Consider the following 13468-nt stretch of genomic DNA (forward strand, 5'->3'; position numbering starts at 1 on the left):
CATTTTGCTCGTTACTGGTTGGGTTAACATTTAACAGCATATAAGAGTAAGTCATATTCCAAACATTCCCTGTGTGCCTACTTAAAAGACAAACTACTAGCAGTCCTTCTAAAGATCAAGTTTTTGCATAATGGCTTCTCTATACAATTCAGCGAATCTTCCCAAATGTATCATAATGTGAATAAACAGATGTGCAGATGTGGAACTGTTCCTTTGCCTGCACATTCACCTGACATAACCCCAATTTCTTTCTGTGAGCCATCGCCAAGAGAAGGTTGTGTCACTCTGCTGGATACCTCTTCACAGTGGAATCATAAGAAATTAACTGGCAGATACTGTAGCCATAAAAACCTATCATTTAAATTATACTACCTGACAAGAAAGTGAACCACCCAATGGGTGAGAAGGAGGAGATGTTATTTCAGTGATTTAAATATTGTGTCAAATTAACAAAGGACTTAACAGATTCAGCCCACTTATCAACATGACAGTGTGGTCCATCTGGCCGAAACATGTCCGTTTCGGTTCGGAAGGTGTCATAAAGGCATTGCATCCTCTTGTAAGAGACGCTAACTCATGACTGTTATAACTGGTCCATGAGATCCTAGGTATGTGCTCCTAATTACATCACTCCCATCCTGTCTTACTTGTGCCTGTACTGGCAGATATTCAGTATATGACATGTGTTCGTAATAATCTTTATAGGCTTCTTTGTAGAGTCAGCAGTTTGGCAGTTCTGCTTCTTACAAGAGGATGATTTTATTTAAATTTACTTTATAGCCTTAAAGTATGAGCAATACAATTCAGCTGAAACATATGTATGTTTCATAGTTTAGCTGAGGTGAACCGCTACAACAAGGACCCTAAATAAAAATCCACTTTGAATATTGAGTTACCATTATAGAAATCATATCTGTGACCCTAGATTTAAAATCCGACTGCAACAAAAATGTTGAGACCCTATGGGCACCCCTAAGTAAACGAGCAAAAACAAAACATAAATCTAAGAAGAAAATTATGTTTATACAGACCACATAGAACTAATCTTCTTTTAAGTGTATTAATCCATAATACCTTCAATAGCCTTAGCATGGTACAAATTTCCAACATTTCAGTGTAAGGTTAGTACAAAAAATAAAGGACTGACTATTTGACAGTCGACTCTTAACTGCTTCTGTTTGAAAAAAACATCTGCAGATGGTTTATGTAGTAGTCTTGTTCTGTGGTAATAGTTTCACATAGCCCTTGCATCCTCATTAGCTTCCTGGGTAGTCAATTCCCCAGAACATAATGTCACATAGTGGCTTGGACATGAAACAGATTTTCATAGCCCTTTTCCCCATCACTCAGCAACTGCATAAGATTCATTATCTTCACTTGTCAATATTAATTTAATGCTTCAGGAGGAATAAAAAAACTGTATCTATATGGATGGTTAGTGGCTCCAGTTTAAAAGAACTCATTGCTTAATAGCTTAGCTGATCTTCTGTACCATTCTCACTGAAGGCAGGCTCGACTCTCCGTGACGAGTGTCGGTCATGTTGCAGCACCATCAGCAGCACCGGAAGGCGGGCGTGGCGGCGGACGGCGCGGGCAACCACGCGCTCCTGCTGTCCAATCTGCACGACCTGCCGGGCCCCGTGAGTGCCAGAACCGCCATAGGTCAACTACTCACCGCCGTAGGCGCCCGGCACGCGCTACCTGGCACCCAGCCGTGCCTGCCTGACAGCTTCTCTCGCTCTAGTTCTAGCTCTATCTCTAGCTGTACTCTAGCTGCTTCTGCCTCTCCCACTTGTCTACCTCTGTCCTACTGCTTCGCTCCTCTTCTGTACGACTATCCACTGTAGTGTTGTTGTAGAAACTGTATGCCATATACCGCCAGTCAACACGACAGACGGAGGACGCACATTCCGATGAACATGCAAGTCTAATTTGCTTGTCAGTGCAAGAAGCAGTCTAGAGCCTCGTACTGCAATGGATTCCACACACAGCATACTCATAACTGGGTCTCCTTCTTATCTGCATCCACAAACGACATTCTCTATCGCGACTGATGCGTCGCTCAGTACACATGATTTTACATGATAACACTACAGTAGATGGAGGAACGGTTTATTGGCAGGCACTAATCAGCGTCTTGCACTACGCCTGTACAATTTTGGGCATCCCTTTTTGACCCATCAGACAAAGCTGATCATAGATTCTTCACCACTGACTTGACCCTTGAAGCCATCACACTGTTCTCATATATACTGGTGGATGGTGCCTGAACTGCAAATCATATGCTAAAATGTGGCATTCTATATCTCCATACATGTGATGTAGCTGTACTGCTTATAACGACCAGAACTTCTGACTTAATCAACTGAAAACTGTTGAAAACAACCGCCTTCACTCCTTACTCCTCTGGATAACTCCACCTAGGGTCTGCACCCGACTGACAAAACTCCCCTTTCCAATTATGACCATGAAATTATTTAATGTAACGCCTCTTATCCAATCAACACTAAGGCCACAACAATGAATATTTGCTTTTATTTTCCCCTCTGTAACTTACCACAACTCTCCGCTTTGTGTTGCCCCTGACAGCACACTTCTATAAATACTTTTCACGTCCTAAAGTTCATAACGTTCATAACGTATGGGAAACTCCATGGCAATTTATTTCAGGCTGTAAATTCTTGGAAGAGTACTTCGAACTCTCTTGAAAATAACTATGCACAGTTTAGCGAAAATCTATACGCCTCCCCCAAATTAAATGGTACGCCGAAAACGGTAATACTCACAGTAGCGTCTCGATGACACATCTTGCGCAAATGTAAATATATTGAACAGTGCCCTATCTCTGTAGTTAAACTTACAGCGTATCATGACGGTGTCCCATACATCCCTATTAACAGAAATCACCTGAAATTGCTAATTACACTACATCTTTTGCTATCACTGTCAATAAATGTTTTTGGTTCAAATATCAAATCGATTTGAGGATACTCTACAGATCGGACCCATAATTATATTTTCAAAATATTCTGTTTGTAATGAGAGCCAGTACGAGCTCTGTGAAACTCCCCTGAAACCGACATTATTTCGGCCGACGTCATTTAACTTCACAAACAGACAATAGAAAATCTTTTCAAAAATACGAGAGAAAATGCACCTGATGACTCGTACGGGAGTAAATCTACATATCTGGGCGCACAGGTCTACTCACAGTATTAAGAAAGCGTTCGGTAGTGTGCAAGTATTTTGAATTCTCGAAGTGTGTCCTTGAGCTGTGGTTCATTTCATCAGAGTGAACGAGCTGAGTGAGCATTCGATTGAAGACATTGGCTCGTTCTCGTCGGGGAAGTTCAAAAGTCGGAACTCTCGAATAGCGACGCGGAAGACGAAATGCAGTAAAGTATTGAACAGTAGAAGTAACGAATGCAGTATTGTGTTGTCTCAGACCAGTCTTACTTTGAAGGCGACCAGCACGGACAGACCACATTTGCAACGTACGTTGATTTGCAACATTAGTCTCGCTTTATTTAGATAGAACGTCGCATACGACGCAATGACATATACGTTGAGATGACAAAAGCCGTGTTAACCCTCGTAATATCGAGTCGGACATTATTTTGCCCACTGTAGTGCAGCAAGTCGACGTGGCATGGACTCAATAAGTCGTTGTAAGTCCAGTGCAAAAGCACTGAGCCATGCTGCCTATAAAGCCGTCCATAATTCCGAATGTGTTACCAGTGCAGGAGATTGTGCACGAACTGACCTTTCGATCATATCCCATAAATGTTCGATGGCATCCATGATGGTCGATCTGGATGGCCAGATAATTCGCTTGAAGTGTCCATAACGTTCTTCAAACCAATCACAAACAGTTGCGGCTCAGTGATATGGTGCATTGTCATCCATGAAATTTCCATCGTTGTTCGGAAATACGAAGTCCATGAATGGCCACAAATGGTCCCCAAGTAGCCAAACATAACCATTTTCAGTCAATGATCGGTTTAGTTGGACCAGATGACCAGGTACTTTCCACGTAAACACAGCCTACACCATTATGGAACCACCACAAGTTTGCACGGTGCCTTGTTGACAGTTTGGGTCCATGGCTTCGTGGGGTCTTCGTCGCACTCGAATCCTGCCATCAGTCCTTACCAATTGAAATCGGGACTCATCTGACAGCACTTGGGTCCAACCGATATGGTCACGGACTGAGGAGGGGGAACGCAGGCGATGTCGTGCTGTCAGAAAAGGCATCGCGTCGGTCCTCTGGTGCTATAGCAGCACATTAACCCCAAATTTCGCCTCATTGTCCTAAAGGATAAGTTCGTCGTTCGTTCACGTTGATTTCTGCGGCTGTTTCACAAAATGTTGCTTGTTTGTTAGCACTGACAACTGTACACAAACGCCGCTGCTCTCGGTCGTTAAGTGAAAGCCGTCGTTCGATGTATCGTCTGTGGTGAGAGATAAGCCTGAATTTTTTTATCCTGGGCACACTCTTGGCGCTGTGGATCTCGGAATACTTAATTTCCTAACGATTACTGAAATGGAATGTGCCATGTGTCTAGCTCTATCTACCATTTCGCGTTCAGAGTCTGTTAGTTGCAGTCATGTGGCCATAATCACGCCGAAAACCTTTTTACGCAAATCACCTGAGTGCAAATGACAGCTGCGCCATTAAACTACCCGTTTGTACCTTGTTCACACGATGCTACCGCCATCTGTATACGTGCATATTGCTGTCCGATAACATTTGTATCCTCAATCTATAAAGTGCACTGTTCGTCCACTGCTATGGAGCTGATTAAGTCTGATGAAACTTTTCACTGCGAGGTGACACAGTTCTAGGTAAAAAAAAAGTAGCCTCGCATTAATATCCCACAACATATACTTCCTTAACAATGCCAGCAGTATCTCCCCAATCAGTCTCTTGTTCGGAGGATTTGTGGAAAACTGTGTGAGAGGAATTTGCTTTATTGTAGTCGTGCCAACACTACACAGATTTTTGTTACAGAGATGTAGATAATATGTAAGGTGTTCCAGGAGGAAAGATCGATACTAAGGGATATGACAGGAACGAACAAAAAGGTCTAGGTAACATGGGCTCCAGAATGCATTCCTTAAGAGTTGTGAACACGTCTTCCTCTGCGATAACGTGAAACAAATCTCTTCTGCTGCAAGCTCTATGCTTATCATATTTTGAGAGGTAGTAGTATGGACCAAAACAAGAATAAATATATCCAGTAAACACGGTGTTGAAACCATAACAGCTATGAGCACTTGTTCATCTTCGCTACTGCGAAACGCATCTCTTGTACTGAACAAGTACTCATAGTTCTTGAATTATGCATTTTAGATCCTACGTTTACTACCCAATATTTTCTTGTTTTGGACCATACTACCTCCTTCCAAAATATGGAAAGCGAAAAGCTTGCAGTGGAGTAGATTCCTTCCACAGTATCGAAGATGAAGAAATGCTAATACTTCGTAAGGTACGAGTTTTAGACCCCATGTTTACGAGACTTTTTTTAAGCGGATGATGATTCTTGTCATACCCTTGGATGTTGACCATTCCACCTGGGCAATCATGTGTCACATGTAGAGAGATGGCGGTTATGAGTATGCTGAAATGTGGAAACAAACGTCAGGAAGATTCAAAGTTACTCTGTTAACTTAATTACTGCTGTAATTTACAATGTTTACAATGTGCATCCGAACGTCTGTCGCGTTCTGCTGCGGTGAGACAGGAGGGGCTACGTGCGAGAATACGCGAGTGGTGCGTATGGTCCACGCCAGTAACGGAATGGCTGGAAAAAGCTCACCTACTGCGGCCAAGGCCACACGTTGCGCTAAAATTCTCTCGGACATAACCTTAAACATCTCGCTCTAACTGAAATTAACGACAGCGTACGATGACTGCTCAGCAGGGAAAGATTTGTACAACGGGCACTGGTTATTCGCTTCAGTAGGCTGTGGCTGTGGAGGACGTCATTATGTCTTCTTCTTTTAGTCGCTTCTTCACGGATGTGGAGCCAGTTGCATGATGAACTAAATGTGTGACGTAACATTTATCAAACGTGGCGTTAGATCGGCGTTACAAGAATTGAAACAGGATGACGTGAATGGTTGATGAAAGCATCATAATTTGATGAAACAAACAGTAGATGACTCCCTCGGGAGCAACAAGAAATCATTGTAGTTTTGGGCTACTGTACGCTGGAATTTTGTGGCCTGTAATGGTCTTCATAACTATACATATTTTAATTGTAATATCTAGGTTGCTATATTTTCTTTATACAGAGTGATTCCATGATGATGTTACAATCTTTCAGGGATGATGGAGAAGGGAAATGCATAAATTTGCGGTAAGATATCCTTGTCCGGAAACGAAAGCTATAAGCGAAAATCATTTTGATACCTCACAGTGGAATACACGTACCGGTACTATTGTTGCTGAGATTTTAGGGTGGGAAACATTCAGAGGGGGCAGTATGGACTAAAACAAGGAAAAAAGTCTTGTAATCATGGGTTGCAAAATGCATACATTAAGAGCTATGAGTATTGAAACTTTGAAACACATCTCTCCTACTGTAAACTCTTTCGTTTCCATAACTTTTGGGGTATTACTGTGGACCAAACCAAGAAACAAGTGTCAAGTAAATATGAGATCTAAAACGCGTACCTTAAGAGCTATGGGTACTTGTTCAGTGGAAGAGATTGTTCCACACTAGAAAAGATTAACAAGTGCCCATACTTCTTAAGGTATACCAGACAATTTTATCTTGGACCATACTGCCATATGGACAGCAAAGAGCTTGCAGTGGAAGAAGTCCATTGTTAGAGGTATCAGAACAAGTTTCACTTATAACTTTCCACTCGATTGTTTCCGCACCAGGGTGCCTTACCTCAGATTGATATCTTTTCGCTTCTCCATCATCCTGAAAGTTTGTAACCTCATCATAATATGACACTATATAAAGCGGTCGGTTTCAACACCAATCCTCGATAATCCTGAGGCCATAAAGTCGTTACCACAGTAAGTACTCAGTTTACTATGAACTGACGAGCTACTGTGGTGCCTACTATATTACGTGAAGATGACCACGTAGTCCTGCTGAATACGGTCTCATTATACAAAGAAAATGTAGCATTTCAGATATTACAATTCAAAGTTTTATTCATTACCAAGATCGCAGTTTCCACAATTTAATCATGATGAATATCATAAAGAAAACGACAAGGAACTATCACTGAAACATGATAATATGAGAACTTTTTCTGACAGTAAAAAAATAAATAAAACTGTATCCACTGGTGATTACTCATCCTTCGAAGTCCTTCCCTTCCCACCGCAAATCTGGTACGTAACGAAGAAGTAGAAAATAAAAACTGAAGTTTTCTTCACAACTTGCACAGAGCATTCAGTGTGTTACTATCGGAACTATGATGTTGAAAAATTCTGGAGAGACTGTCTTGGATCACAGTTACCTCATCTAGGCTCCTGTAACTGTCATACAGCCGTACAGTCGTTTGTAGACGTGTCAGAGGGTATTGTGGGAGTTATCTCCTATTTGTCGTAGCAACAGGACAATATATGTAGCCGATAATTCGGACCAAACGAGAGCCTTCGCATCATGTTCCGCACATGCTTAGTGCCACACAGGTCTAGTGCTGGTAGCCGTCAAATATCTCGGAGATGGAAAGGATAATTGCCCATTGTACAGCAAGATCTCTGTGTCCAGTGGTGTAACTAACCGATAACGACGACTTAGAGGACTTGTAGAGGGAAGAACAAATTGAGAACAGGAAGTCATGGCCGGAAATGGCATCTAATGTGACTACACAGTGTTGAAGTTATAAGGACCATCACCTGCCACTAAACAACCCATGTGGCGACAGACCTTAATCTGTACATTCATGAACCGCGAGTGGATTTTCTTGACAGGCATGGATGCATTTGATGCAATGTGACAACATGAATGCTCTCTGGTCTGTTGTAGAAGGTCCACTTGCTGTCCATCGACGTACAAACTCTTGCAAAAGGGGTAGCCCAGTAAAGCACGGCAAGTGCGTGCTTAATCCACGTGGTATTCGCTACAGCTTGGCGGAAGCTGCCAAAGATTAACGACGTTCATTCGCCTAATGATACGGCCATCTAGGCAGCTCGTATACCCATGCAGAACATACAAAGATGCACGTAGGTCTCAAACTTGCAGTGAGTGCAGGGAAGATGTTCTTCCTTTACATCTTGTGCTGCAGTGAGACACACATAACCACAATTTTTCCTTAGTTGCATAGAAAGTAATACACACCACAATCGGTGAACACTTGCGTGCATGGAAGAGAGTGAGTCCAAACTGTGTGCATAAGCAAATGTTGAGGAATGACTGCTACTCACTTGGCTTTGCCACACAGATGTAGTGCTCTTGTGGCCAAACAACAGGTGTTGCCCTCTATAACTTCCACAGACTACAGAGGCCCCTACGTACAAGTGGACTGGTCCACCGATCCACTTACTAAGCAGGTCTGGCCTGACCCACTCGTGTGTGTGTGTGTGTGTGTGTGTGTGTGTGTGTGTGTCGGTTGGTTTCACTGGCAAGCCTCTACCTGCTTAGTGTGACCGCTACCTGCCAGCCCTCAGTCTTCTAGTAGAGCCAGGTTGTCGCCAACTGCACGCCAGTGTCCACACACAATTGGATTAGTCACAGCTGCGGTTGGTGAGTTGGTCGGTGGATCAGTCATGCTGTGAATGAGCGCCTTAAAGGCCCCCATGCTCAGGCAGCCTGGTCCACAAGCACCTGTGTCGATGATGGGTTAGTGGTCACGCCTATGGTTTGGATCCGTTGTTTTGACTGGAGAATCTCTGCGTGCTTGGCCCGATTGCTACCTGCCAGCTGACACAGAGAACTTCTACCTGCTTCCCTCAATCCCTACCTGCTAGCCAGAACTTCAACAGTGCATGCAAGTATGGTCTGCCAAGCAGTCACAACTGTCCACTCACAATCCGATGGGTTGGCAAGCAGTTCAGTAGGCCAATTGGCAGACCCACAGAATGGGTACCTTAACTCTATGTTGTTCAGTATAACATTGTATTGTTCATATCCCTACATACTGTGGAAAGCAGGCTGTACTCTGATAAGGTGCTAGAGCAAGACTGACCAACGAATCCCACCTGATCTCCTTATTCCGCTTCCTATAGAGGGTTACTGGCGGTTCTGGTTTGGGACCCTAGTAAGCCTGATTTCAGCTGCAGTGTAATACAAATGAAAGTGAGCGCATGTCTGATGCGGCTGTCTAGTCATCAGTCTGTATCCTGCTGCCATCCGAAATGAAGGTGATTGCCACCAACAATGACACCCACCTAACACCTCACAATCATCACGACGGAAGAATTATCCAGCTTATCACAGGGCAACAACGCAACCTTATCGAAATTTAGTTAACTGCAGGTCTGTGCTCGTCGGTAGTACAGTCGCACATCTGTGCATTCTTCAATGACTGAAACAGACCATTCCTTCAGCAAAGCCAATGAACATCTAACGGGCTCAGTATCTTCATGCTGTGTACGTTCGTGATAATGATGAAGATTTCTTTCTGGAAACTGTACGAATGTGATTAGGTAAATCAAACTTTCTTTTAAAGATGTGGTTGAATACAGTCAGATAAACTGACTGCACTAGTTAACAGTATCCTGACACAATTTTTTGTAATATACAGGATGTAACAAGCTTTGAGGGGCTCTAGAGGGTGTCATATGGGACGAATTGAGGATAGAACCTTTTGTGCAGAAACATCATCCAGTGACATTGAAGATTCCTGCTGCTGGGCCACCCATTTGGCAGCACACGGCAAGTGGAAAATTTCACAGGGGGAATGAATGTGCTATAGATGTCAAATGACATCAAATGCTTCCATACCTGCCTCTGCACTATGGAAGACACTAAGCATAAACAACGTAAAAACTCAAACATGCTGTGTAAGGGGTAGCGTAATGGAAAGCGTAGGTCCCTGGACGTTGATAACCCAAGACGTTTGACATTATACTGGCATCTGTTCCACAAACTGACCTACCAGAGCAAAAGTTACGACCTCTCGTCATATCCTTAATTCCTCCAATACCTCATATCCCACCTTCCAAACATCACAGTTATCCTACCTAACAAGCAAATTAACACTCCTGGAAGAAAGGATATGGCTAAGCCATGTCCCTGCAGTATCCTTTTTTCCAGGAGTATTAGGTGAACTAGGAGAAATTCAGTGAAGTCTGGAATGTAGGAGATGAAGTAGCAGGCGAAGTAAGGCTATGAAGGCGGTTTGTGAGTTGTGCTTGGCTAACTCAGTTGGCGGAACACTTGCCCGTGGAAAGGCAAATGTCCTGAGTTCGAGCCCCTGTCTGGCACAGCTATAATCTTCCAGGAAGTCTCAGCATATGTACAATAAATCCCAGGCACCACCACGAAGGCTGTCTCTATTGCTTTGTTGCATCATGTGTTGTATGACGATACGACTTTCTTTGTACATTTCCAAAGACTTCAAGAAGTTCTTCCATTTTGTACAGCCTCTCTTTCCATTTGTCGACAGGAAGACTATAGAATGGAAGACTTAGTTTTATGACATCATCTCAGAGTTCGAGCCAAACACATACATCTATCTACAAACTCTACCTAGTAGAACATTTACGCTTTCACAGCAATGAAAAACATATCAGATGTGTTACTCGTATACGTGGAAAATCTTTTAGACACAGACACAACGTGAAAGATCATTAAATCTTCCTACCCGACACACACCTTTGCACTTCGTCTCTGCTGCCCTGTGTTAGTGTCCCACTCGAATAAGGCGTATTTAAAAGGTGATGAGCCATCCAAGTGTTGTTACACCCTAGACTTCTGGTACGATAGGTGACAGTCTAGTAGCCTCGTTTAGTTTTCACAGCACTAGTATGGTCCACCGAACACCCACTCGCCACTGTCATTATGCCTTTAGACCTACGGCCGCTCGCTAAAGGCTGTGTTTTCTTCGTCTCTGCACAACTCGGCGCACAAGTCTGTTCCTGGCAATTCTGACGAGCTTTTCGCTGATGGTTCTCTTAACAAGAACTGTAAATCGATAAACGCCCATGATAAATTCAAAATATTTGAACGCTCTCTTACTCTCTTCATCATCTTCAAATTCACTTTTTAACTATTGGTCTCTTCTGCTCACTGTGTTGATTTGTGGCTACCCTGCGTTCGGATTTAGATGTACTTTAGATATCTCTATCCCAAAGGTTGGTACCATATGAATCTTTCTTCTTAAACCATGAATTCGACACTTTTTCATTTCATTTCGTGTGTAGACAGCTGGAATGAAAATCTACTTTTGCTTTCGATTATTTTCGCACAGTATATCTTCTTCGAGACTTCGTGCACTACGTTTCTCATGGGTAAGGTAAACGAGACAAACATGTAATGCCTTATTTAGTGAATAGAATATTTGCTTATATATTACTTTTATTTAGCGCAGGCATAATGATATTAACTATTTCAAATTCACTGCATTTTTCTCATATATTCCTCAAATAACGTTCAGTTTTATAGCACACTCTCACATACACGCTCTTTCCTCATTTTCATTTACTTATTTTCATCTAACTTTTCATTTATTCGTATTTCTTTGAATTGTATGGATAGATGACAGACTCTTATTCCCCTTTGAGTACTCTTTGATTTTTATTGTAGTTTTATCTGATATCAGTTCATTTCAATCTGACCTTCTTCAATCTTCCGAGCAACAGATTCCACTTTTCTTTTTCTTGAACTGTTTTTTTAATGCCAGAGAGGGTAGACAAACAACTGTGATGATCTTGACTCTTCTCTAAGAAATGCTGTATCAATGGCTAACACTAGTTAAGTCATTCAATCTGCTAACGAGTTTTACAATGACCAGACATGTGCCTTATGCAGTGGCAAATACAACTCTTAATCTCTTGATAAGTCACTCATTTTGAATGGACATCGTGGTTCATACGTGTGGAACTAACCTACTAAAACAAGCAAAAATTTAAATCAGATGGTATTAGATGGTAAAAGGAGAAAACTGGAAGCTATGGTGTCAACATGGCTGCTACTTTGGAAGCTGTCGTGTGGGACGCGCCTCGTATTTTTCAGATTCAAAGAGGGTTACGCGACGTATAAAACAAATAGAGAATTACTTGATAACAACAATAGTGCCTCTCATTTGAGCATAGCTCTACGCGTGCTGGAGTTACGTCGCATTTTATACAGATCAAGGCAAAAGCCAATGGGAACACATAAGGGCGGTGGAGTGTGCTGGACGTGTTGTAGGTTTTTCGTTATCCGCTTCACCCATTCCTCACGTATTTTAACCAACACGCGTTCTCGAATGCGAACACAGACATCAACAATCCGCTCCCTGAGGCACGCGAGGTTTCTAATGGTTCAAAATGGTTCAAATGGCTCTGAGCACTATGGGACTTAACAGCTGAGGTCATCAGTCCCCTAGAACTTAGACCTACTTAAACCTAACTAACCTAAGGACTTTACACACATCCATGCCCGAGGTAGGATTCGAACCTGCGACCGTAGCGATCGCGCGGTTCCAGACTGTAGCTCCTAGAACCGCTTGGCCACACCGGCCGGCAAGGTTTCTAATCTCCAACTTCATAGGTCGCCATAGACAGGAATCTAATGGACTTAAAATCGCGGAACGTGGCGGTCACTCCACAAGACCTGTACGGCCTCTTCATGTCTAGGAAGACTGGATATCCAGGTATGCTCAGACAGCTAGCTCCCATAATGAGATGGGGCACCATCGTGCTGAAAGGAAACTGGAATCATCCCATCTTCAGACAGCAGCGACGGCAGCCTATCTTCATTTGACTGCAGATAATAGGCTGCTTCCAGTGTAGCCCGAATAAAGAACTGCCCAACAATAAGACAACCCCATTTCCCCACCAGACCATTTCTTTCGATGCACCAACACCCTTCAATCGATCCATCTAGTTAGGGTTGACAGCTTACCAATAACTGTGATTCTCATATCTTTCCTGGTATGACGACGATCTCCATGCATTCAACTTGTGCTAATGCCATCAGATTTCACGTCACCTGTTAAAAAGAAAAGTGTGGCAGAATTCGAAAATGAATCAAGCTACGCTCAAATGAAACACACCACTGTTCATTCCACATAACTCTCTGTTGGATACGTCGCACGAGACCTTTTTGCATCTGAAAATTGCGAGGTGGTTTCCAACATAGACTTCAAGTTGGTAAATTAATCTCATAGATTTATCTCCTCTTTCCCAGCTCATATTACTTGACATCGAATTCGTTCAAGATAATGTAATCATTCGAAGTCTGAAAATCAATGTCACTTATGTTCTTGAGTGCAGTGCATACTGGATGAAGCCAATTTCACACGCATGACCCATGTTGTATTGCCCTTTCGCTTTCATACCACTGCGCTTTGA

The 13468-nt window shown here is 42.8% G+C and overlaps 1 protein-coding gene across 1 annotated transcript in view; it reads left to right on the forward strand.

Annotated features, from left to right (window-relative positions):
• The window catches only part of LOC126088164 (whirlin-like), a 189310-nt gene that overhangs the window by 52734 nt on the left and 123108 nt on the right, over window positions 1–13468 (forward strand). Inside the window, exon 4 of the mRNA XM_049906287.1 lies at window positions 1548–1640. Coding sequence (XP_049762244.1) covers window positions 1548–1640 — 93 coding nt within the window. The remainder of the gene's footprint in view (window positions 1–1547; window positions 1641–13468) is intronic.

The sequence above is a fragment of the Schistocerca cancellata genome, chromosome 6 (genome assembly GCF_023864275.1).
Source record: "Schistocerca cancellata isolate TAMUIC-IGC-003103 chromosome 6, iqSchCanc2.1, whole genome shotgun sequence".
Classification (NCBI taxonomy): Eukaryota; Metazoa; Arthropoda; class Insecta; order Orthoptera; family Acrididae; genus Schistocerca; species Schistocerca cancellata.